The 26,374-nt window shown below is 38.4% G+C and overlaps 1 protein-coding gene across 2 annotated transcripts in view; it reads right to left on the minus strand.

Moving 5' to 3' along the window:
- Positions 1–26,374, minus strand: part of grb10b (growth factor receptor-bound protein 10b) — a 90,228-nt gene that overhangs the window by 26,373 nt on the left and 37,481 nt on the right. For both annotated transcript variants that reach the window (XM_015356982.2, XM_006635520.3), the window contains exons 3-5: positions 23,930–24,023; positions 9,296–9,515; positions 8,296–8,437 (exon numbers count right to left, since the gene is read on the minus strand). In XM_015356982.2, the coding sequence (XP_015212468.1) occupies positions 8,296–8,437; positions 9,296–9,515; positions 23,930–24,023 (456 nt within the window). The remainder of the gene's footprint in view (positions 1–8,295; positions 8,438–9,295; positions 9,516–23,929; positions 24,024–26,374) is intronic.

Below are 26,374 nucleotides of genomic sequence, written 5' to 3' on the forward strand. Positions count from 1 at the left end.
TTTCAAATATACCTGTGTCTGTACTAGTTTGAGGTAGATCACAACCCCCATCTAGAAATTGCAACCCCTTTAAACTACAAAGTTTAATTCACTACAGAAGACAATACCACTAATAATAATAATAATAATGTTTCTTTATTAGCCCTATACAATTTCTTGCATTAGGAATTCGTCTTTTCACATACCTTTTGCAAAACATTTCGTATGCTCCGCTACCCAGTAACGCTACAAAATCTATATCTTGTTGCAGAGAAGACTCCAGTATTCAAACTAGATCTATTACTACACAGCAAATCTAAACAAACAGTACAGTGCAAAGGAACAAGTAATAGGTTTATTCCATGCTGAAAAAAAGAAGAAAGAGAACACAACGTTTCGGCCGCGGAGCCTTCTTCAGGTGTGAGAGAGACAGGGCAGTAGGCAAAGGTAAAGTAGCGGGAGAACAAAGGTTGGGAGGGAGGAACAGTACAGTGTACACTTTGCTATAGATGATTGCCCATGTGAAGTCTGTCCACCTACAAACTCGTTGTACAAGTGATCAGTCAACTCACATTAAGAAGCAAAAAAAAAGAACAAATGTATTAGGTGAATAAATGGCAAAGGGAAAGCATTTGATTGTACTAGATTGGAAGAGCCAACTAAATACAGATGTGAATGAGTTCTCGGAAAAATTATTTATAGATAGACAAATAAGAATTCTCCCTGTACCACACATTATATACTTCTACACCAAATATATCTGTTTTCTACCACATGATCCCACGAAGAGCTAAAAACTACACTATACATCCTACAAAGTTCTGTAGAAGCTTCACAGTACCCATTGAAAAAAGTGCAGATAATCGTCTATTTTGAGAAGGGAAGTGGACGGTAACAAAGAATTACATCATCATGTTGTGACTAGACAATTAACAGAGCACAAGCTTTACTGTACTCGCACTGTACTCAAATGACTAGCATCCCATTTCTTTTGGGGCTCAATTTGGCTAGCAGGTGCTGTAATGAGCACATGGAGACTACACATGCATTAAGGTTATTCCTCAAAGAAACCCCCCAGCTGTTTTAGAAATGTTACTTCACCCAGACATGGTGAATGCTAAGAAATTGAATGTCTGACAGTGAAGCATTTTTATAAACATTGTCCTTTGACCACTTCCTATCACAGTGACTAATAGGCATGAGCGGAGAACTGAAGAAAGCTGTAAAAATTAAGGAGTTGAAAAGAATAAAAAGCAGACGTCCCAATATGCCGGCTGTTTCTAAAGTTAGTTACTAAGCAGTTTCAATGCACATCAGGAGGTACAGTAAGGTTTTACATTGTGCTTTGTGCTTCAATAATGAGGTTCTGTTGGGGAGCAGCCAGGAAATCTTTTCATGCCTCAGCTTTTCTCTTCTGATTCTACTCTTTAATTATTTTCAGACAAATTAGGTCAGCTGCCCTTCTTAATTTTCCTTGTTTCACAGGTTCTACTACTTTAAGTGGAGAACTAAAAAACAACTAGGTTTTCCGTCTGGAAGACAGCCCGATCTCCAGGCAGTCTGATATGAGAAAACCAGCGGTGGCCACAGTGCTGTCACAGATGGAAGGATAGTTTACTTCCTCCAGAAAGCTATGGATTGAAATGTCTTGTCGTCTCGATGACCTACATGCAGCCCAATTCTGTACTAAAATGACCTGTTCAGCTGTAGATCTTATTGCTACAAGCTCTGCAGCTATCAATAGTCCTCTGAAAAGCAAAAAGATTTAAGGATTTCTAGGATGCCAGTGAGTTCTTCCCGACTAAAGCAAATTCAAGAAGAAAATGTAGTGGAAAAAGTTGCAAGCAAGAACATTAAGGTATCTGCAAGCTGCTGTAGTGCTCTGTAACAAGGAAGTGCATTTAAAACTGAGGAACAGAAGTCAAGTTCTTTACACAAATGTTTGTGGAGTGCGGAGCAAGCTAACCAGGAATGTTTAACAATTATCAGTTACTAACTACCAAACAGCATGTTCTCATCTGTGAAACTTGCGTTTTCTGCAAAACAATGTAGAACAATGATCAGTAAAACCTACCATTTTCCCCGGTGGTGGAACAAGCTGGCATCACACACCAGGGCTGGACAGGAGCATTGTAGGCCAAGTTCTTGCACCTCCTCACCCTATGACTTTTGACTGGCTAATGCTTTTATCCATAGAGACTTGTGTACCCACTTGTACAGCTGGACATTCCCGAAGCAAGCCGCGTCAAGCACCTGGCTTGAGTGCACAACAGCTGTGACTTTCAGGATATTAAGCCACCTCTTCCAGTGATGAGTCCATTGTTTTATCCAAAAGCATTCCACGCTGTGCTGTTTAAATTATTTCACATTATATTAGTTAAGCCACTTCTTATATTTCTAGTTAAATAGGAACAGTAAAATAAAAAGGGGACAATTTGCCCCTTTTAGCCCAGCTGATAGCAGCTAATTGGTCCAGGTATCTCAACTACAGTAGCTATTCCTTTAAAAAAAGTCAAGGTGTCTGTACTGTAAACCAATCTGGTAGCTTGTTCCATCCGCCAAAACCCTTTGGGTAAAGGGTTTCCTGTCCCGGGCGCATTGATGTCAGAGCTTACAGAGCTGGAGCAAAACCTACAGAATTAAGAACAGCTTTAACTGCATTGGAATATTCTTCTGCTAGAGAAAAAATCTTTAGTTTAAAACTAATGCATCAATTGCATTAAGAGACCAATTGATAAGAATCTGAATGCAGTTGCTTTGATACAGCTGAATTGGTATATTTAACACTGAAAGAAATCTAACCTCTAACGCATTAACAAAAAACATGGCTAATATGTGAAATACTACTTTATATAAATTAACAAAAGGTTATGAACGCATTCTTTTCAGTACAGTGTAATTGTGATTTCAATACATGGGGATGCTGGTGCATTGCTAATGGGTAACATGGTTGTTACCATTGATGCCCCAAAAGCTCAGGGTGCTGGGTTTAACTGCAGAGTTGACTATCGCCCTGTGTTGTTGTGAGTCATGGGCAGGTGCTTTGCTTTTCTTCTGTCGCCCATTTCACCAAAGACAGGGGCTAGACTGACTGCTTGCATGACAGTACATCACTGTTTTGGTAGAATCTAGATTTTTTAATACACTGGGAAAACTTGTCATTCTATTTACAAACAACAGCAGCTGCTATGATACGGGTTGTCACAAAATAAATACTCCCACAGCAGGTCCAAACCTACAAAGATGACATGAATGTTCACTAATGTTTAGTCACTCAGCTTAAAGAAAGAGAATGGGGACCGTAGCCCAGAGACGAGCATACAGTGTCTGTGCATTTCAGTAAAAATTAGTTTCCTTGCCGTACAGAATAAGCCATTTTTAGAAAAACAAGTGTTTCATGTTTATAAATTTTTCTAAAATAACACATTAATCTTGACTGTTAACGTGGTTAATAAACAGGGTGGACCGATGACAGACAAATTTGAAGGACAACATTTAATGATACTGATCATAAAACATTTAAGCGCAATCTCTTATGGAACAGAGTAATATATGAAAATGCAGTTCAGTAATTCAGTGAACTTGCAGAAAGCCAAGAATAACACGCATGGAAAATATGGAGCACTTGAGCAATAAAATGTTATCACAACCTCGCAGTTCATGTCCCTTTCCAGGCTGGGTGTTTGGAGGCGCAGTGGACGGAGTGAGCTGGCGCTGGTGGAAGGGCAGGCCAGCGGACTGGAACTGATGCTATCGGGTTTGTGGGCGATGAGGAAAAACACTATGTGCTGTAGCCGCTGTAGAGAGGAATTTTATCTTTCAGCACAGACGGGATACTGCCTAAGAGGAGGACACGCTGCTTTCATAACATTCATTTCTCACCCATTAGAAAGATTCATTATTAAACAAAGAACCAGGAGAAGCAGAGCTTATGGGCTCCTAAGCCTCACCAGAGAGTCTTTCTTCCTCACTGGAAAGCTGGCTTTACGGGTGTGAGCGGGACAAGAGGCTTCTCTCAAATCTTTTCTTTAGGCAGCAATAAAAATAAGCTGTGTATTTTCTGAAGACAGCATTTCTTTAGAGATTTAATAGGGGAATTACATTTCCTTTTAAATTAACCAGCAAGCTTTTGTTAAAGATCCGGCATAGTAGTTTTATATGATATGATATTAGTTCAGTTGTACGTGTGGAAAAATCTAGTAATTAGACGACGAGACTTTTCGTCAGTTGTAATTTGTTTTAAGCTGAACTGTGGATTTATCAACAACCAAGCAATACCTTAAATTCAAAGGCATTTACAAAGCCCCGATACATTTGTAGGTTAACATGCAAATACTGCAGTAAGTTACAAACAAGAGGCCACTGGACCCAAACAGATTTAGAGTTTAAAATGACAGAATTTATTGAAGTTTTGTCATTTGCATATATTATGCCAGTCCTAGGTTGATACACTACAGACCAGAAATCTGTTTTAGTAAGGAATGGTAAGAAATTAGGAAATTGCTTGCTGCAAAATGATTCTGAGCAGATTAGATAATAAAACACACCCTCTGACTTTCTCATTATTGTTTATGTTTTGAACAATTAAAACCACTTCTTAATAGCTTATGGTGGTAATGATGCACAGGTAGGGGAGCTCTGAAGTGACTAGCTGTTCACATCCCTTAAGATTCAGCATTAAATTGATACTTTACATCAGTATGACTCCTATTACTGATCTACTGTAAATATGAAGACAAAAAGGTACCAGTTTAAACCAGATTCCTCTCATGATAGAATCAAGTGTGAAGTGACAGATTCACCCTTTTCAGCAACAGCAGCACCACACAGCAGGACAGTCAGCCACAGAAACTGCCATTCTGCAGTTAACATGTTCATGGGGTGCTTAACACATCTTTACTCGCTTAAAAACCCTTGAAGACTGAAATGGAAATCATGCCCAAAAATCTGTTTGATTAGGAAACTATCGTTGGGCACTTGCTAACACTGCTTAATTTGGTACTTTCATAATGTAAGTCAAACTGCACTGCACTCTCTACAAGAAAAATTATTTTTAATGTTTTTCTCTGCACAAGTTCTTTCCCCCATGTCTGGAACACAAATCAACCAACAACCTATGCTCCTGGAGTTTGGTGCATAAACAAAATCTTGCAAAATGTTTAAGGTTTAGTTCCTCAATTTATTCAATTCGACGTACTACAAGTGCAAAATAACAGATGAAACAACCTGTACAAAGGTAAAATGAAAATACTTCATGTATTTGAAATCTGAAAACTTATTAGATCCTTACAAAAGTCAAAAACAAGTCTTGTCAGAAAGAAACCACCATCAAGGTAACTGCTGTTTTGGAGTTAAAAAAACAAAAGACAACAGATTCGGAAAAGCTAATTTTTTATTACTTTGCGATTTGATAACATTAGGTAATTGCTCTTCCACTGGTAACTGTTTTAAATAAAAATATCTGAAAAAACAATTGTAACTTATTGTTTAATAAATTGTACCCTTGTTCTTGAGGGAATTAATTTTAATTAGCATTTAAGTAAAAAAGTTAAGTAAGAACAATTAAGCTTCTAATGTACTATAATTGCAATGTACTGTATCTAATGTAATGTATGCATGGCCTGTGATTTACATTTCCAAACACTATGCAAGATTCCCTATAGTTTCCTTTTTTTACTCTTCTGTACTAGTACCCAATATTTAAAGTAAAAGATCAAAGACAGGATCACACTGATAAAGAACAGACATGCAACCACAGTCTGAATGTTGTAAGGCGCTAAAAAGCTGTCAAAACCAGAGTTTTGAAGAACATGACCGTGTCCCTGCAATGCTGTGGGTTCAATGACAGAAACCCAAAAGCAGTCATGCACAGACAAATGCTACATCTGTTTTGCATTTGACTCCCAGGATGGGGGAAGAAGCACTGCAAAACAATATAAGGAGACACAGCAAATCTTGCTACAGCAATTAAGTGTCAATTGTGCATAATCATTCTTCTTGGCTTTATGCAGCATTCTGTATTGTGTTCATCAAACTATATTTGCTTCTGATCACTTTTTAGATATTTCTGTCCATCCAACAGGGAAAAAAGAAAATCATCCAATAACAGCTGCTATGTTTGTCACGTGTGCTAAAAAGAGCAGGATTTCTCACAGAAGGCAGAGTTATAGGAAAGTGACTGTCCTCTATCATTTATTTGGCACATTACAGTGAATTTAATGATTTATCATAGCACAATATGGAAAAAAGATCAGTGAGATAAGTGTAAACAGGTTAAAGATCTGTATACAGACTATGTTCTGCTGAAGAAGCATCTGTTCACTACACAAAGCCATTTGTTACATATTGTAGCCAAGTTATCTGAACAGCTAAGAGAATAAAACTGTCAGTCACTTACAGCTGCAACTAAAACAGTTATCAGGAAAAAGGAGGGTTTACTGCAGCAGTTGCATTGAGATTGAACATACGTGATATAGGTACACTGATGACGCAGATTCACACTTGTCAGTTACAGGCATGAATTCATTTTTGTCCCTACTGTGTGAAAATACAGTGAGGTTAATATGATTTTCCTGGGGTGGGAAAAAAACACAAGATACGATCAGGTGCAGGAAGGAAGGGCTTGGTTTTGTATGTTTTGTTCTTGCAGAAATCTTGCGAAAGGGAAGCAGTTGTCTTCTTTGGGTGTTTGTGGGAAAGCTGTGTCCAGTGTGATGACTTGAGTTTAGCAGGATGCTGAAGGTTAATGAGGTTCCAGGCAAGCAAAGAGTGGTGAAGGGTTTCGGTACAAACAGGGAGAAAAGGGTGGGGAAACCAAGTTTCCTGAAGAGGAAACATTTTGAGAAATGACTCTTTCCAAAGAATTAACTGTGTGAAAGGAGATGGATCTTAACCGTGGTTACATTCTGTATTCCCTTGTCTAGTATGTTGCAGTCCCAGTACCAGGCACCTCAGCAGTGGCCTGATTTTGAGACATGCTGTCTGTCACATTGCACAGCATGTGGGAAATTAAGGGAGCAACTGCATTTGATATCCACTTAAGAAATTCAACCCAAGATTTTATCCAAACAAAACTGATTTTGAAATTGTTCATTATCATATGATCATTAGTATGACTGAAGAATAAACCTGAAATACCTATATTTAACCTAAAAACCCTTTAGAAAAGGACACATACCTGGTTTTTAGAGTGTGAGGTATTGCTGAAATTCAAAATACCAATATCATTCACATTTTTGAATGCTTAAATCAACTGAGGAAACCAAGTGAGCCAAATCTTACAGACATGCAGCGAAAATATATCTGGTACATAACAGGAACTAGATATTCATTCCACGTATCTACAAGGAAAACAAGACAGAACAGTCCTCTGAAGCCAAAAAGTGACTCATGTGAAAAAACGGTGCCTCAAACAGAAAGCAGAACAGTTGAGGATATTGCTGATTTATTATTCTAGATGACATGATTACCATGAACCATTTAACAAAGCTGCAGACAGCTCAACTCGGTTAATAAGTCACTTTAGGTTTCACTTGGACCAAAAGGAAAAGGAAATGCCAGCTCTGTCAAAGTGACTACTTCAATTTTACAATCTTAAGCCAGTTTTGATCCCCTTGAATGCTGCCAATTGTCATCCTTAAGTTACTGAAAGGAACTAGTATAAATTCTGAATATCACCCACCAGCAGTACTGATAGGATGGTACTGTGCAAGTAAGCAAGTAACTTATTTACAGCTGTTGTTATGCATCAGTATAACACTAGTCTGACAGTGTTTACTAGTGAAAAAACAGTCAGCCCTGCAATGAATGGACAGCTATCCTAACTGTTCTAGTCTTTCGCACCATCCAGTGAATGAGAAGAATCACCCCGAAGGACGTTTCTGATGCGTCCCAGAACAGAACATCACGAAAATGCACTGAAATGCAGAGTAAGTCAACTTAATACAGTCCACAGTATTGTACCGAGTTCATGATAACGTGTTCTAAAAAACATCACTGTGGGAAGCTGGATTTTCTGTGCATTTCAAGACAAACTGCAGCTGTGGGAAATTACCTGCTCGCTGTTGTAAGAGTGGGACCCAAAAGCCCCTACTAGTATTCTGTGCTCTAGTGCCCTTCCTGTTCCTACTGCCTGCTAGTCTTAACATTTAACTGAATGCTAAACGTCCTAAAAATATTACTGTAAGTAAGCGAATGTAATCTCTTTATCTAGCAATAACTATATGTTAATAACTAAAGGAACTATATACCCAAGTGAGTGACTGATTGCTCTCTGCCTTCCTACCCACTACCTAAACAGAGAAGGACAGGACTTACATATTGGCCAGAAGGCTGACACTGAGGTAAGGAGCCAGGACTGAGGACAGGAGAGCTGGCTGGGCTGCACAGTTCAGGAAAGGGATTTGGGATGGCTGGCAGAGATGATGTCCGAAGCTGCTGCTCCTCTTCTTGAAGTCTCCTGTGCAAATGGGAAGAGAAGTCATGTCCAGAATTCCAGAAGCTTTTTCCCCCCCCATGTTCAAACTCGGATAAAAACTTACTCGGCAGGACTGTGGCATTCAAAATCTTGAACTTTGAAAGAAGGTACAAAAACGACAGTTACAGAGAAGAATTCTGACATTACTAAAATGTTAAAAGCACCTGGATCTGAACACAGGTTCACAGGCAATAATTAAAAGAAATAGCAGAAAAGTCCCAAAATACCTCAAGTGCCTAATGTCCCAGAAGCTGATATAGCCTACTAATCTACTAATTTACTTATTCTCACATGCACAGCAGCAGCTCTTTCAAACTGACATGTTATTTCAATTTCTAACACATTTGTAGTTGAAAGTGTTTGCAGAACTGAAGTGTTGCACGTGGGTGGATCACCTAACAGGACAAAAATGCTTTCCTCAACCTCTTCACAGATAACTGACTGAAATTCAACAGACCACTTAGGCTTACGTAATACTTAACTGCTAAAAAAAAGTATTTCCAGGTGGTTCATTGTATATGAAGGGTAAACCCTAAAGAATTAAGGCTACTTGTCCACATTCAGGTTATACCACAAACTGTGACCATGAGCTCGTAGCTGGCTGGTGGTCACTGGGAGTTCGGCATCAGCCCATGACTGCTCTGTGCGAGCAACACCAGACCTGTCCATGACAGAAGGGAATAATTCTGACCTTTGAAAATGCAATTAGGAACAAATGTAGGCCAACTTCACAATGTTCCGTGGAGGGAGAAAGATTTAAATTTTGACATTTCGGTAGTAGCTTTCAACTGGTTAAATGTCTGCAAAGAAGGGCTGAGAAATTGAAAATTTGTATTATACCTTACAGCATGAATATGCATTGGCTGAGACCTCCTCACTTTCTGCTGTGGGGATGTGGGCTGTGCAGGGGGATTTATTCCTGAGGTCTGGAGGGGTGCACGGTGGAACTGGCCATTTTGAAGCAGAGGGGCTGACTCGGACTGCACACTGCATGTAGAATAGAGGCTCTCGAAAGAAGAGTTCATATCATTTACCAAAGCTTCCAGGTCAACGTCATCATCTGCAGAAAACAAAATCACATTTAAAAGCAAAGAAATAACTATACATTATAGAAACAAGTAATGGGGTTATTCCATGCTGAAAAGAGAAAAGACAACGCTTCAGCTGTGAAGCCTTCTTCAGGTGTTTGGTGGAAGCACCTCTGGCATCAATTGCAGCCACTGTTCTGCACTACAGCATGTTGCATTTAGACTGAAATACTCAAGATTTTGTCTCATCTAAGCACAAAAACCTTGCCTCATTTGCAGTATTACTTGTATGCTTTGATGCAAGTCCAGTTCCAGGACGTGGATGGTTTTTCAGTCATGACTGTACAGCCAATCTCCCATACAGACCAGCTCTGTCATTGAACCCTGGAGCTTTTCCAAAGTCACTGTTAGCCTCACTAGTCAGACTGGTCAGGGATGTCCGTTCTTAACACACGTGGACCTATGAAATACACTTCACTGCAAGACTTTCCAAAAGTCCAAAAGAGAGGCTTAGACAAGTCTCAATTTTAATGACTAACTCTAAGAAAATATTTGTAAACTGAAAAATTGTCTATATGAAAGACTTGGTATCAAATAGATGTAGATTTGTTTAGTTTTACTGATTACCAGCACCACTACTTGTATACTGGTTTTCAGAAATAAAATTAATATCATATCTAATCAAGAGAAGTTTATCGCAACCGCAACTTAAGGGGAATGGCACAGGGTCAGATTAGATACTTGGATTGATTATTTTCAGGAAATATATTTAATAACCTTCTTTCTGCTGTTTTCTATAACTCATAAACAAAGTGAAAGCTCTATCTGAAGTGATCAATAATTCAGACAGTGTACTATCAGTCAACAATTGATATTTTCTATGCTCTTCTAATGCTTTGATGGGGTACTCGTTGGCATTCTTTAGTGTTTGAAGAGAGTTCAGAAACCAACAACTACACTTGCCATCATTGTCCACCCCTTTTGTCTCCGGCCTGTTTCACCCCCTTAATGATTTGGATTTATAAAAGAAGACGGGACGCCAAGCATTTCTTCTCTATACTCTGTCACTGCCAGATTCAAGGCAAAGTTCAAAGAGATTCTTTGGTGTGAAACAAATGAAAGCAGCTGTAAACAATTTGCCTTAGACAAACTTTTGCAATCACAGCACTTGAGGCAGAATATCTATAATTAACATAAGCAAAGCTATAATAAGTTAACTCCCTTCTAGAAAATAAGTAACACAAATTGCCATCTATGCATCATGGATGAGCTTAAGAGTTCGTATAAAACTTGCATTTGCAAGTTTATAGGGAAAGCACCACAAACTTATGAACCTTACATGAATACGGTAAAATAAGTTGGGTAGTGGAAAAAAACCTTCACTAGACCCATAGAAGGACCCAGATTATATCAAAACGGATCCACTTGGCACTCGCAAATTATAATTTGTTCTTGATGGTAAATTTCCACTCTGAAGACACAAGAGACCTCTTGGAATCAAAGAGCCATCAACCAAGACGCAAGTTTCAAATCTGAGATGAACATGTTCCGATTAACAATGTAATGATTAAACATTTCTCAGAACCCTACATTGCAAATGGTGCCAAGATAAACAATGTCTATTGTAAACCAATATCTTCTGAATCAGTTTAGCTAAAGCATTAATCACAATCTGGCTGCAGCATCCTGACCGATTTCCTGGATCATCGGTTTTAGAGTCTAATCATCACTGATTAAGATAAAACAAAAATCACAGAGCAGGAATTCGAATGTACTGTGGAAGTCTGTACAAGGTTTCTGCACCTGGCAAACTGTTAGGGTTGGTTCACAAGAACTCTGAATGTAACCCGAAGAAGGCTCTATGCTTGAAATGCAGAAAAAAGAAGAAACATTGTCTCAACCAAGAATAAACTTCTTAATTATTTATGTATTATGTATTGTTAACAGGATGATGTCTTTGAGCATGTAATGGTGAGTTACAGCTTTGCTAATATCACTAGCTGGAAAAGGGTAAGCAAAGTTTTCATATGATGAGAACACACTTTTCTTCTGCCCCATGGTCTTTGTCTTCTCTGTTTAATAGGCAAATACCATGATAAACAGTCTAGGGAATTGAGTAAAATGCTCTACCATGACCCAAGTGTATAATTGACCCTTAATGGTTTTTAACAATCCCTGAAACAGCTGCTTTATACACCCTGACAAAAAAGTACACCGCTGTAAACAGTCTAATTAAAACAATAAGGTTAGATGAATTTATCAATGTATTAGGTGTTCAAGAAGTTTTAACAGCAGTAGCAATGCAGAACAAATATCAACGCTGAACAGTGGTTTTTCGGAAAGACAGAAGTTAAACCTAATTCCCAATAGAGGTACACAAAGACTGGACTCGAACCCTGGTGGAGTGGAAAGAGAAGGCCTGAAACCTCCTGGCGATGGGCCCAGTCAGCAGAAACCAAAAACTTACATGTCGATTGTCGAAGTATTCTCTTTGATATGCTCAGACATTCTTTTGAACTTGTTTTCAGTTCATGGCTCAATTTATTCTGCTTAACTTTAATCTTCAAACAGTACAATACATTTTCTTGCTGACGTTATAATCTTAAGGGTCTTGCCGACATCAACAAAACACAGAAGCTGTATTAAAAAGATAATAAAATATACTCCTAGGTTAGAAACTATCACAATTCAACGGAGGTGTATGGACAAGTTCAGCACTCAGGTGCAATGACAAACACAAACTGACCCCATGAGAATGTCCTGTCTTGCATGTCCTGTCTCTATGCACAATTTCTATATAGCTTTCCATGTCTACCCTACAGACATTTGGACACAATGTCACAAGACGTATCAATCAGAAATACGGGAGGCTGGATACTTTCTTTACTCATGGAAGTCAATTATGAAACATTAACATGGAATATCAATGCCTTAAAACAAAAACATCTTATAAAATATTGTTTAGGCCACTTATACAGTTTTAGGAATTTGGATGACAAGAAAAGGCAGAGCAACTTTTCAGTGAAGAAAAACACTGCGAAACCCATCCTTTAAGAGTGGTGCTGTTATCTCACTTAAACATCTGCAGTCTAAACTGTGTGGGCTCTTTGTTCATGAGAAAAACAAAGATACAGTATCTTTAATCCTGTTTACGGTTTATTCTGCAATATTCAAGGTTCAGCAAGTTCATCATCTTGTTTAATAAAAGCAGAGTAATGCACACAACAAAAAGTGACAAACAGCTCCCTCTAGTGAGTGCAAGAAAATCTAATAACTGTAACAAGTGAGCAGTCACCATGGAAATTTCAGGTCCCATGTCATCAATAAATTGTATGCTGCAATCAAACCTGAATCAAGTGTAACCATGGTTTTCACTAAGATGTTGTCCAAGGTTTTAAGTAGATTTATACAAACAGTGATCAACTTATTCATCCTTTTCATCTTTGCCATTTCATCATACAATGAAATTATTTCAAATCAGACTGGAGTATTTAATAACATGATTACACTGCTGTAAAATGAAAACTATATACAACAGCAATGTGTTCTACAGCGTCAAAGTCCTTAAATAAACTACAAACCCTTATGATTTAAATATGGCAATGATTTTCACCATAGGGTGTTTCTGGACTTCATTAAAAATGCTGTTTGTTATCCCTAGTCTTTGAACTTCAGATAAGACAACAGATTTCCTAAGATATTCAAACACAATAGAAATTGCAAGTGGGATAAATTTGTTGGCACTTTTAAAACAAACTTTTTTTAGGAAAGGAAAATTCAGAGTGAAACAAGCTTTTACACATTTGACTGTGTTAAAGGAAATAAAAACAAATAAATGAATATTAACAGATACATTCACAGATTTTGTGAAGAGACTATTGATCATCAGATTATCGATCAAGGAATTCAAGTAGAAGCAGTATCTCCAATAAGACATGTGTGATTACTCAGCTCATAAAGCAAACATTTTGGCAGTTAGAACTTTGTATGCCAAAAAAATTACTACAGCCAATAAAACGTGTTATGTGTGTGTATTAGAATATCATTTTTAGAATGCATCTAGTATGTATAATGTCATGTATTAAAGGGTTTATACCCCCCTTTTATTTCATTTCCAAGACAAATCTTCATGGAAGAAATATTGACACCGCAATAACATATTACGCCACAAGATGCTACCAGAAACCTTTTTCTGTAAGCCGCCCTCCTACCATTTGTGTAAACTTTGATACAATCCTATGCCAAAATTTAATGTAACTGCTCATTATAATACAATTCATGAATTCAGATGTGATGAAAACTGATGGAATCTTTATTCTTTAGCTCTTAAAACACATGCCTAATACCGGTCTTCACCACATCTTCAGTAAATTCATCTACCTAATCTAATTCCAAGATTTTCTGCAGTCTAAAGCAACTGTAGACTCACAATGGATTCCTGGATGCATTGCACATTGTTTTGAAAGGGTGAACATGCACGTCACCAGCATGACAGAAGTTATGAATGTAAAAAACGACATTTAAGCCCCTGGAAGCAAGAAAACACAGCAGCACCGATTCCAAGTGAGTCTACCCATCCCATCTGCTAGACAACATACAAAAACAGCTTTTTTGTCATGTTTTCATCTGACTGAACTCCTCCTAAGAAACCTGACCCTCTGCTGCTCTGCAGTCATACTGTATCTCCTTGACTTACATCGCAGCTCATTTCTGGAATTGATGATTTCTTGACAAACGCGTCCAATTTTACCCAGACTCAAATGCCAGTCTCCGATACTCAGTCATAGTTAGAATTATCGTGTAAACAGGCCTGTTAAATAACGTGTAACCCACACGCTGGAGAGAGCTTAGCAGTCTGATCAATAAAACTTGCCCCCAAAAGGGAGCAAAGAAAACTAAAAATCAATATCCCAAATGGTTTTCTAAAATATCAGGAATAAAATGGGGGGAAAAGAAAGAACTTCAGAAAATGATTAAACAGGTCGTAGTTAAAAGGAGAATGAAATGAAAAATTAGAAAGCCCAGGAGACTGAAATGTTGGGATGCAGAATATTTTTTTAGTATTACAACAGCAAACAATGTAAAGGATGAAGCAAATGTCCAGACAAAGTCTAAAAAAAAACAGAAAATGTCTAGATGAAATGTCTCAAAGAAGTGGTATTTCACTCAGGTGTTCACTACGGAAGAATAATTCTGCATGAACACAGAAGAGGCAGGATGGACTTGAGTACCAGAAGCCCTCGGGTTCAATAACTGCCCAGGGCCTGACTGGACCTTACCAAGTGTCGTTAAGGAAACAATGTTATTCGCAAGTCACTGCTGCAACTCCTCCCACAGTCGTTCAATAGAGGGGTAGTAACTGCAACGTTCAATCAAGAGTGACACAACTGACCCAAGTCACTCTAGTAGACCAATAGGTCTGACCTACAGCATGTCACAAGGTTAAAACAAGAGTATTACCACGTCCAGTGCCTTGCAAATCTACTCACCCCCTTCCAGTGTAGTTTCACAAGTTAAATGTCAGCAAAAAACGCAAATAAAAATCAAAATTTAGATTGCTTAAGTTTTTGCCCCCATGGTCCATACTTGCTTGAAAGCACACTTGGCAGCAATTATAGCTGCAAATCGATCTAGATAAGTCTCTATCTTTGAACACTTGGAAGGTGGAATTTTCTATCCTTCTTTACACACCTGTTCAAGCTCTATCAAGCTGCTTTAGGATCACCGACTATTTTTCGATGTTACACACAAATTCGTTCTTCAGGTCGGGAATTTGACTGGGCCGCTCAAAGGCATTCATGTTGCTCTTGACATTCAGAGCGCGCTGTCTGGGTAATGTGCACTTACGACTTGAGCCTGACAACTGCAAAAATGTCAAGAAGCTGAAAGAACAATAAGAAAAGGGCAGTGTGGCACGATCGGCACTGCTGTCTTGCAGCTCACCGGCTTCAGGGTTTGATTCTGGACGAGGACACATTCTGTGTGGAGTCCTGATGTCCTCTCTGCTTGCCTGGGATTTCTTCTGTACATTCCAGTCACAACCAAGCTGTGTTATCTGGCTTTGCTAAACTGTTCCTGTGTGCACCCTGCGAGGGGCTGGTCACCCATCTAGGGTGACAAGCTGCACCTTGTACTTCTGGGAAAGGCTCTGGGATGCCATGATCCTTACCAGGAATAAGGATCTGACACTATAAAGAAGCAGAGAAAACTCTGAATGCTGGAAATGTTATTCTAATTTGAAGGCTGTATCAATACACATCCCAATGGTGCGCCATAACCCTAAGCAAAGCCGGACAATTACAAAGCCGGGATCTTATATCATTCACAGATAAGTGTTGTATTATCACACACTGACGACTGTGAGCTAATCCTTCTTTAGCCTGTCAAATATGACTAGAGAAGACAGGCAAGATTTAACCTCCATTAAATCTTAGGGAGGTTACCAACCGACGGGTGTAACCACCTAGCAAAGAATATCTGGTTTTAAGCCAGGCATGTTTGGAATATAAATATATCCCTACCTGTGTGATTCTTATCAAATGTCCAGCTTCTTCACTGTAACCCTTAATAATCTCTTCTCCACACGGTTGTATGGATTGGCATTATTGACAATGTACGTAGTAGTCTGAACTGCAGAACCTCTTCTCCACCGACTAGAGAGGGTGGACCTTAAAAGACCATTCCAGCAGGCAAGTCAGTTTTCTGCGGCTTGCATTTGCACAACAGGGAAAAAGAGTTCAAATGTGAGCTGACTGATTTAGCAGGTCTTTGCTTCCAAAGAAAAGGTAAATGGCTTAACTTGAAAGACAAGCTTGAGAGGTGAAATGTCTGTGCCAGGAACAGAATATGAACTTTTTTAAAAAGTGGCTGATTCCCAAAGGCTGAAAATGTATTTAAAAGTTATATGTACTCATCAGCAATAAAAAAAAAATCAAAATCCACAACAGAAAAACATAAGCAGGGTTGTGCATTCTAAACGATAAAGTACAATGTTGGTATGGCCTATAAAAAAGTTTTACAATACAAATTTGTTTTCACCTATTTATCCATTTCCCCCAAAACTTCAGTATTATTGAGCATTTATATTGGTTAAAATGTTGCATCTAGACCTTTGCTGAAGTGTTTACCTAAAGCCAACAACAAAAAAAGAGAACCTGTTTCCTTGGATTTATTTTATCAGTACATCAATGTTTCAGTATGGCTGAACTGTAGCAGATAAGCAATACTAACAAATGTCCCCATGAAATAATACTGCCTCCAACAGTAATGGTCTCATGTCCAATTCAGCAGAAAACAAATCAGAACATGTGAGGCGAAGTACTGACAGTCATTTTACCTTTAAGAGTAAGTAGTGTTTTCAAAAGTCCTATTGAAAAAAAAAAAGCTTTTTTAAATGGTCTAATTTACCATGAAAAAATTTCCAGAGTTCCTGTCCAACTTGCTAAACTTAAGACAATGCTAGGCTGTTGTTATTCATAGTGGATTTTTTTATATCAGTTTCCACAAAATACAGTAACAAACTGCAGTATTAAGATGCATCTAAATAGACAATTAAAGTTAAACAATACAAAGGATAACAAAAGCACAATTGGCCTTCAAAAACGGAGTTGTAAAAATTTGTAGCAGTTAAGAAAGACACGGTGGCATCCAAATATCAAAGTGGATATTTGCCCCCCTGCGTTCTTTCTGAAAAATTCAGCACATTTCGAAAGCACAAACTGACTATTCTAAAAAGTACCGGGGAGGAAGGGGGAGGGGATTCTCACATAAATAAATGTAGGTCAAAACAAGCTGAGGACCCATGTTGATGCCATGGTGGATTGTCTGCCCTGCAGAATGGATTTCACTTTGACCAGACAGTGGCAGTCCAGGTGCAGTGGAGACAGGAGCACATACTGTACACCTTGCAGGAAAAATACAAATAAAGAATGTTACAAAGCCTGTTTTAATATACAGTAAAACTAAAATGAAAAAAATAGGAGTGAAGCTTTCCATCTTAACTGCCATGTTTAAATGTTAATTGTCTTAAAGGCATGGGAATAGAGTCCTTCACTAAAGGGATATCTACCGATTTGTGCCTTGGGTAGATCTCTTCCGCAAACAAGTTGCTCAGTTCACTAAACAGTTGGTTTTTCACCAGGACCATGGATTCTCTGATGCAAAAACAGGAGGAAGGCATCTCAGCAAAGGTCTCTCTTTAGACAGTTAGGTGAGTTGGCTTTTCTGTTTTCTTGTTGCTTATGTACACTTGTACTTTAATCTGGATCTAGAAATCTTAGGCTGGAAATGGTCCATTCAGGTTTAAAGAATCTTTTAGAAAATGTATAAAGGGAACAGTAGGAGATGAATATCAAAGGTTACAGTTCACTGAACATTTGTAGAATCAAAATACAACATTTTGCTTAGAGAAAGTTAGACATTCAACCACTACTGTTTAGCCTCACAATCTTAACCTCAGGCTTTAGAAAAGATAGTATGACTTGGGTTTTCAAATTATATTCTCTGTGAAAATGTTGGAACGTTGCCTAATGAGGCAGTGCACTTAAATCTCCTCCACACAAACTGCTCTTTGTGTGACATTTGTATCAAGTGCTGTTCTGCTCCTAATGCAATGAAAACTAAAAAAAAATAGACATGCAGAAAGGCAGAAAAAGCTACAAAAAACTTGGAGACTGCTTGCTTTCTGAAAGTGAAATGTTCCATGCTAATTGGCATATTTTTGTTAAAAGTGTCACATGTAGCACAAAAACGTCAGAGAGCCTATCCAAAAGCAGACATTAAGTAGCTTAGAGGCAACAAAAGCACTGCAAGGTCTCAAGAAATGTTGGGTTTCTGTCGAAGTGTCTAAACGCCATCTATAAACATTCCCGACTATCTGATCCCCTCTCGGAGACATGCCCTCCAGCCTGCCAAGCACAATTCTGTGGTTTGGGCAACACCAGGAATGATGACCACAATTCTGTAGACATCTTGAGTACTTAATCTTCATAATTTTATCCCTCAACCCTACCGAGAATGAAGGTGAACACTGCAGCAGTCCCAACAGGGTATTTTAAATTGTGTATTTCAAATAAACCTGTTTCACGCTGACTTTCACACTTGTTACTTGTTTGAGACACCTACTTGCTTCATTTAGTTAAATCGTGACATCTACTGTATCAAAGCCGTAACAGTCACAGATAAGTGGGGTTTTTAGCTTTCCAGCAGTTTGAACCTTCAAACTTCAAATACTTCCATCTTGATGTACTGGACAGAAAACCAGGTTGGATGAATGATCAGATCTACTCATGAATTTCAGTTGTTACATTAAAACATCTCATGATCATGTTGAAATAAAGTATGAGCAATAGTGCAATAGGTTAAATTTATCGCACAACCATATTAATATTGATCACTAGAACACTTTAAAAGCTTTGCTGTATAATTAAACCACAAAAGAAAAATGTTTTGCCTTAGACACTTACCTACAAATCTTCTGGTACATCGCTTACCATGCAGAGCAGTTGAGAAGTTAAATTCTAGCTATGCCTATCAGTTTTAGATTCTAACTTCCAATCTTTAAGACTTATTCTATGCGCTTAAATAATTAAATTCTCTGCAGTAAGTGAATGAAGAGGCCGATTTAGGACCTCTGTACCTCCCAAAGGGTTCACAGACGTGTGTATCTGGTTTTACAAACCAAAAAGAATTAGATCATCCTTGTGTGCTGCCTATAGCCCACTGTCTGCCTTTCAATCATTACATCTTGTTAGTACCTAACCCAAGATATGTTCCATATGTTTACAGTAATTGACTTCAAGGCTGCAGAGCACAATACTTTAACACTGTCGGCCCTCCTTGGATATCATGTAATTTTCCCATCAGTTGATCGCAGGGGTTTATCAGAGTCAGCATGGAGGATATGCACAGGATCAAAGCCTTTCTTCACAATAAAAGCCACACTTTAGCTGTTCTTGATAAGAGTTCTAGAATCAGGGATCAACAAGAGGGTCACAAATCTATATCTTATATACCTTAATTATTCCAATAGTGCTTTTAAAACAGGTTGTTTCTGACGGACAGAACTACACAAATAAAAAAGTCTAAACCAGTAAGCGGATCAAGTCAGTCATCTATCAGCACTGAATATTTAGAGCTCAGCTGCAATGAAAACAGCAGTCTTCTTCCAGACCCATGGCTGGAAACCACTTATCTAACCTGCCAGGCTGCACAGCGGGAGAGCCTATCCCACTTACAGTACAGGACAAAGCAGGAATATTAACCATGCACATCAGCACATCAGAACCTAGTCCATCAATGTTGTGGAAGAACTAAATCTTCAATTGGAGATAATATAGCGGATGACAAAAGGAAAGACGGAATGATAAAGGTGAAGTTCTTAATCTTGCTTTTTAACAAAAGTAGCGCTGCCCCTACTCGTGTTTAGTTCAACACCCTGGGGCGCAGCAAGCAACAAGCATCTTGGTGGAGTGTGCCCACCTTGTTGCTTAGGCAGGAGACAAGGCAGAGGGGAAATCGTGGTCTCTGTGTTCTTTGAGCTACTTTGCCAGGAGCCATGTCACCCTGCAACACACATCTGGCAACCCACTGGACCTCAGCAGGTGTGAGCCTGATTAGTACCTGGCTGGGAGAACTAAGGTTGCTGCTGGAAGAGGTGTTAGTGGGGTCAGCAGGGGGCGCTCACCCTGTGGTCTGTGTGGGTCCTAATGCCCCAGTATAGTGACGGGGACACTATACTGTAAAAGGGCATCGTCCTTCGGATGAGACATAAAACTGAGGTCCTGACTCTGTGGTCATTATAAATCCCAGGATGTTTCTCAAAAGGAGTAAGGGTGTAACCCCGGCATCCTGGCCAAATTTCCCATTGGCCTTTACCCATCATGGCCTCCTAATAATCCCCATCTCTGAACTGTCTTCATTACTCTGCTCTCCTCCCCACTGATAGCTGGTGTGTGGGGAGAGTTCTGGCGCACTATGCCTGCCGTTGCATCATCCAGGTGGGGCTGCAGATTGGTGGTGGTGGTGGAGGGGAGTCCCCATGACCTGGAAAGCGCGTTGAGTGGAGTGTCCAGAAAAGCGCTATACAAGTGTATGGAATTACTGTTCATCTCATTCTTAAAAAAAAAACGACATAAAATTGTTGACTACGAATCAGCTCCAAATCTAAATAAGGAAACAATGATTACAATGATTTGTAATTTTACTTTTAAGTTTTTAAAATGGCATTTAAAAGGATCAGAGTACAAGACCGCATGCAGCCATGGGTACATCACGCATGCATTTTCCACACTGCTCACCACCCACTTCTAACAGTCTTTCCTTCATATTTTACATGAAATTCAAACATTTAGATTCAAAATGACTTGGTACAAATGCTATTTGTATGTTATTCATGAACTAAGAACTAAATTCTTCATATATTTTTATTTGTGGGGCATTATTCAGGAACACCCGTAAATTGAGACCACAGACCTGCTACAGACCACAAAAAACATCAACACTTTAAGCAATTAAGTGCATTCCACATTACCTTTAAGAGACATTGTGAAGCCTCTCTGCAAAGTATACTTCCAGTCTTCACATTATGATAGTCATTTCATAGTCACGGAAATTTTAACAAAAGAAATGAATGTAGCAGAGTTAAAAATATCCGAGACAAAGCAAAAAAAAAAAACGAACTATGTGCTATTTTCCTTGATTTATTTCTCTTGAACACGAGTTGCTAAGTAATACATTTCCAACAGTGGAGTTTAAAAAAGTGAGGTCAGCCACAATCAAAACAAAGCACTCTGCACTTTCAATGATCCCATTCCTTCCTGTACTCCTTGTTGATGTAAAGGGCCTATAAAGTTGTCCTTCCCCATACACAATCACAGCCCAGAGTGATTTGCCAAAGAAAGTTTAAATCATCAGTAACGAAGCTGCTTGGGAACTTTGCTAAAAGTTTCAAGCAGTATTCAGATTGTTTGCTACAAGACAAGAGATACTACTGGAATTTCTACTAAACAAAGCACAACCTATACCATACATTTTCTGCAGCAGTGCAATACACTGAACTGAAAGGGTTCTGCGTGGCTTGCTTCAGGAAACAAAAGGGGATAAAGAATTAATTAAAAAACGATACTGAAACACTCACATTAAACATCCTAGACTGCAATGAATGCTGGCCCTCAAAGTGAACACACCTACTGACTAGAACACCAAGCAGGGTCACTCATACTCAGGAAGTGATTCACTGGGCTGTACTTGGGTTTTCCAAACATTTGTGTTCAATATGCAAACTGTTATTCTAGCGGCAAAGACTTCAGAGGGAAAAAATAGTTTCTGCTTTATTTTATTTGATTAGAAACACTTTCTATTGTCTAAAGTCTGACTCAGGAACACAAGAAAACTTTCCACTTACTCAATGGAGCACATCAAATGCATTATAACAAAAGAAAAGAGCACTAGAGCACTTCATATGGAAAGTTCTGATTTAAACCAAAGATATATTAAATGACTGGAAGCATAGAAGGTCATGCAGTGTGTCCCCATGTGAGGACTACAGATACCACAAAAAACCTATAGGTAAGCATACACAGTGGCTGGACAAAACAGTTAGAAAATGAATGGAACAACAATTCCTGGAATTAATGTACTGAACTCAAAGTAACAGCAAAGACAAGGCATGGCTACTAATCTCCATTATTCTTAATGTGAAGATGTAACAACACTAGTTTCCCACAAATAAGATTCACTGTCGCTACTAGAACTATTGGATGTCATTATACAAGTGTTTCAATTGTTTTCACTTAAAGCAGTCAACCTACAGTATAATTAAAACTATGGACATAAGATAAAAACTAAGTAACAAATGTCCATGAATGCACTGGGAATTATTCTGAAAGCACTGAGATGATTCCTTTTAAAAACTCTATATTACGATTCAGTATATGAAATTGAAAGTGAAAAAGGTTTAATCACAGTATTTAACAAGTGGATGGGATTTTGTTAAAAGGGAAATCAAATGAGAAATTATCTTTAGACAGATTGTTTATTTAGTAAAGTATCCTTAAAAGGTCTCTAACAAAATTAAATAATAATAGTACAAAGCTAGTATCTCAAACCACTGTGTTTCCCATCTGGTAACCAGAAAGGCACATGACGGCAATATGGCACCCAGATTTACACCTCTGTGTCGGCAGCTCCATAAACACATGTTGTACATCACAAACCACAGCATGCCTGCAAGCCCTCAAGACAGTGGGCACATGTTATCTTCTACAACAGGAGGACACTTTTTAATTGACATTAAGGATCGCACAGAGACGAGTACAGAATATTTATTAATACATGCATTCTGCAGAGTGTGGCATTTTAGCTATACTATTTATCACAAATGCACCTAACAATGACTAACTCTCTGTGGAACTTCTAGTTAATATCTGATAACTAGGACTTTCGCTGCTCCCGTAATTTAAATAGTAGGCACCGCCGTGAAGCGTTTCATATTGCTCCTTCAAAAAATTGAAAAATTAAAATGTAATTTCTGCTCCATTAATTTCCATGACAGCCCCAAGCTTTCTCATACATTTCCAGACATCTCAGAAAACTTTAAGCCTTACCTCCCATGCTGGGGCAATATTGTATTAAAATCTCATGCTCCGATTATTATGGATGGATGCTTTATGGTACAATTAGATTGAAAGCTTAATTATAATGGCACCCTGTGTCTTTACAAAATCAATCCTTTGAACTGCAGAAATGTTTACTGTGGAAGAGCACTGTATATTCCAGTTGGCACTTAATGAGCAAGTCTACCGCTTTAAAACCCTCCCCATACCCATTCATTTCCTCTACCCTTCTTGATCAGCACAGAACAAACAAATTAGTTATCTCGGACTTGCATACACACTGCACATTTCACACAGCAGGAAGGTAATCCATAACTTAATTCGTTAAAAAAAAATGTTACCATAGTTACGACACAGGCGACAATTTATACAGTTCAGTACTGCTTCTGAACACCAATGTAAGATGAAAATTGAATCAATATAACCGAGATCAATTCTGCTTAAGTTGCTGACAACTACAAAATGCATTATACAGACATTTTGGGAGTTATTTTTGGGAGAAACTGCAGAAGTCATGTTCCTCACTAAATTACATCATGTGATGTTACAGAATTTGGCCGGCAATTATAAGCCTATTTTTCTCCGTTGTGGCTATAGTAAAAGCTGTAAAAAAACTTTCATTCCCTCTATTCTGTACCAAAGATATCTCCCTACACCCTGAAAATTGAATAAAAATGTGTATTCTTGTGGTATGAGAATAGATTTTACACTAAAAGAGTTGGACCTTTAAGAGAAAAAACACATTGTTAAAGTAAACAACAAGTTGAATCTATTTAAAACACTAAACAAAATTAAGGTAACAAAACCTAGAGTGCAGTGTTCGAGATTCTCACCTTGATTGTTAGGAGAGTTCCGATTAGGCGATTGCTGGAAACTTGGTCCAATCAGTTCTGCTGGCCTGTGAGTAGCAGCCCGATCTACATTATCCTACAAGAACAAAAGACAACAGAACAAGAACGTAAATAATCACAAAAACCCAAAGATCTGTTAAGTAGCCTTCAGGTATTTTATAAAGTTTTAATGGATCATGAGTTCCTAAGAGCAAGAACCAGCTGGAAACTAGTTATGTACGGTAAGCTGAGCAGTTCACTCCTCTCTGCTTAAACATCTGCCACTTGTCAAGTACATGCAAGTACCTTTTGAATCAGGACTGTCAATATCCTCCGCCTGACAAGAAGGCACAGCTATGTCCTTTGTAACAGCCAAAATGAGATGACCCAAAGATGTGGATCTTTGAGGGTAGATATTACTTAGTAGCTTCACTCTTTCAAATCACTGTCTGGGTAAAAAGAAAAATGTTGATTCCATAGTTTAAACCAGTTTTAATGGAAAAAAATTGTTAATATACTAATGTAAAGAGTGTATTAAGTATAGACTTATAGGAAGCCTTTAAAAACTGCATTTTTCACTTTAAGTATTTAATTTTTTTGTTGAACTTCAATTTAAAATGTTGTCCTCAATATCTGGTATAAGGACAATAGCGTAAGCTCTTTTTAGTTCTTTACAGGGGCTTATAGCACTAAATTTGATATCTTGTCTTTGTTTTAGTTTTCCTTTGTCATATGTATTTAAATTTGAATTAATTGTATAAAATTAAGAATTCCAAAATATTAAAAGTCTGAAATGTATATCAAGGACTTTATTCGCTGCAAGTGTACATATTTAAGAGCATTACAGTTAACCTTCCATAACTAAGCTCTGCTCACCTGACCAGAGGTATTACTAGATTTCAAGCAGAAAAAGGTTTTTGGGTTATACTTGTCTGATCATTTATGCATATAAAACGATCAATGAGGGTAAAATTACAACTTCTCTAAATTACTTTTCTAAAAAAAAAAAAGGATACTGTTTCAGGTTCTGATGTAGTGTTTCCAAAATCTATAAAGTTTTAATACCATAATTAAACCAGGTCATTCCAATTAAGAAATGACAATGAAGAGCTCTAGCAACAGTCCAGGATCAAACCTCTCTCAGATGCAGAAGGGAGATAAAATCTGAAAACAAGAACGGACATCCAGAGTGTTGGGAGGGGACATGCAGTGAAGAAATAAGGACTGGCTGGCGGCTTTCCTACAGATTGATAGTGCTTGATCAGCTGACTCGCTTTCAGAAGAAATGGAGCCTCACGCATGTAAATCCATGAGCGCATCATTAAATAGTTCTCTCGTCCTCATTTGCCCCTCCGGTTATGGGGAGGGAGGGAGTGGGGGGTCAAGTGTTTTTCAGACAAACGCGAAGCTGCTCATAAAAGCGCAGACAAATTAAATCATATCTGAAATGCTTATCTTTGTTTGGGGACAAAGTACAAAGTAAAATCAACATAATTGTGTCACACCGCGATGCACGCACTCTCCAGACATGATTGACGAGAGCTTAATTGAACAACTACAAATGAACGTTTGAAGGAATTTTCAGCAGCATTCCTCGAAAGCTTTTCCATGTCGCTGCTATTTTCATATTCGAAGGCTCTTTACAAACGGTTCACCCAAAACAAATGAGCACCATCAAGCCTAAGCCAAAAAAAGTGCACCTCAGTTTTAAAGAATTGATTTTAAAGACTGAATGGACAAAAGGGAGAGGGGAAATCTAAAGCACTACATTTTTCATGCAGTTCTGCATGTTATTTAAAATATTTATTCCAAAGCATAGGATTAGGGTTCTCCCATTTCTAGAAAGCAAAATGTGATTTAGGAAAATACAGCATCATGAATTTATTTTAGATTTTTCTTTGTATGATGACTGCTAGCATCAGTACGTAAAAACAAGGAGACGGCAGTGAAGTAAAGGGAGATGCGCTCTGGAGAAGGGTAAACATAACAAGTATAGGCAAATCTACACCTTTCTCCAATCTGAAGACAAATCAGGTGATCTAAAAAAAAACATTGCACTGTACTTCATCCTGAGTCAGTGAAAGACTGACAGAATCCCAGCAGAGCTCTTCACCACAAACTGCACCACCTCCCAGCTTCAGCAATCTCCCCCGCGCCAGTCGTTTGCCCCTCTAGGTTTCGGGGAGGTGAAGTGAAATCTGCTGCGGGCCCTGTACCCCAACATTGCTCTCGTATTCTTTAGATTCCAACCCACCGACCAGCACTCGCACTCCTCAACCTAGAATCTCAATGATTCAAAGATGACCACCACCAGAGAAGGCATAGACACTAAAGAGCAGATCTGTAGCATTAATGCAGAGATGAACACAAACACAACATGGAAACACGAGACAATACAACCCATTGTACCTGCCATTAAGCACAGACAATCTTTTGAAATGGCAAATC

The sequence above is a fragment of the Lepisosteus oculatus genome, chromosome 10 (assembly GCF_040954835.1).
Source record: "Lepisosteus oculatus isolate fLepOcu1 chromosome 10, fLepOcu1.hap2, whole genome shotgun sequence".
Classification (NCBI taxonomy): domain Eukaryota; kingdom Metazoa; phylum Chordata; class Actinopteri; order Semionotiformes; family Lepisosteidae; genus Lepisosteus; species Lepisosteus oculatus.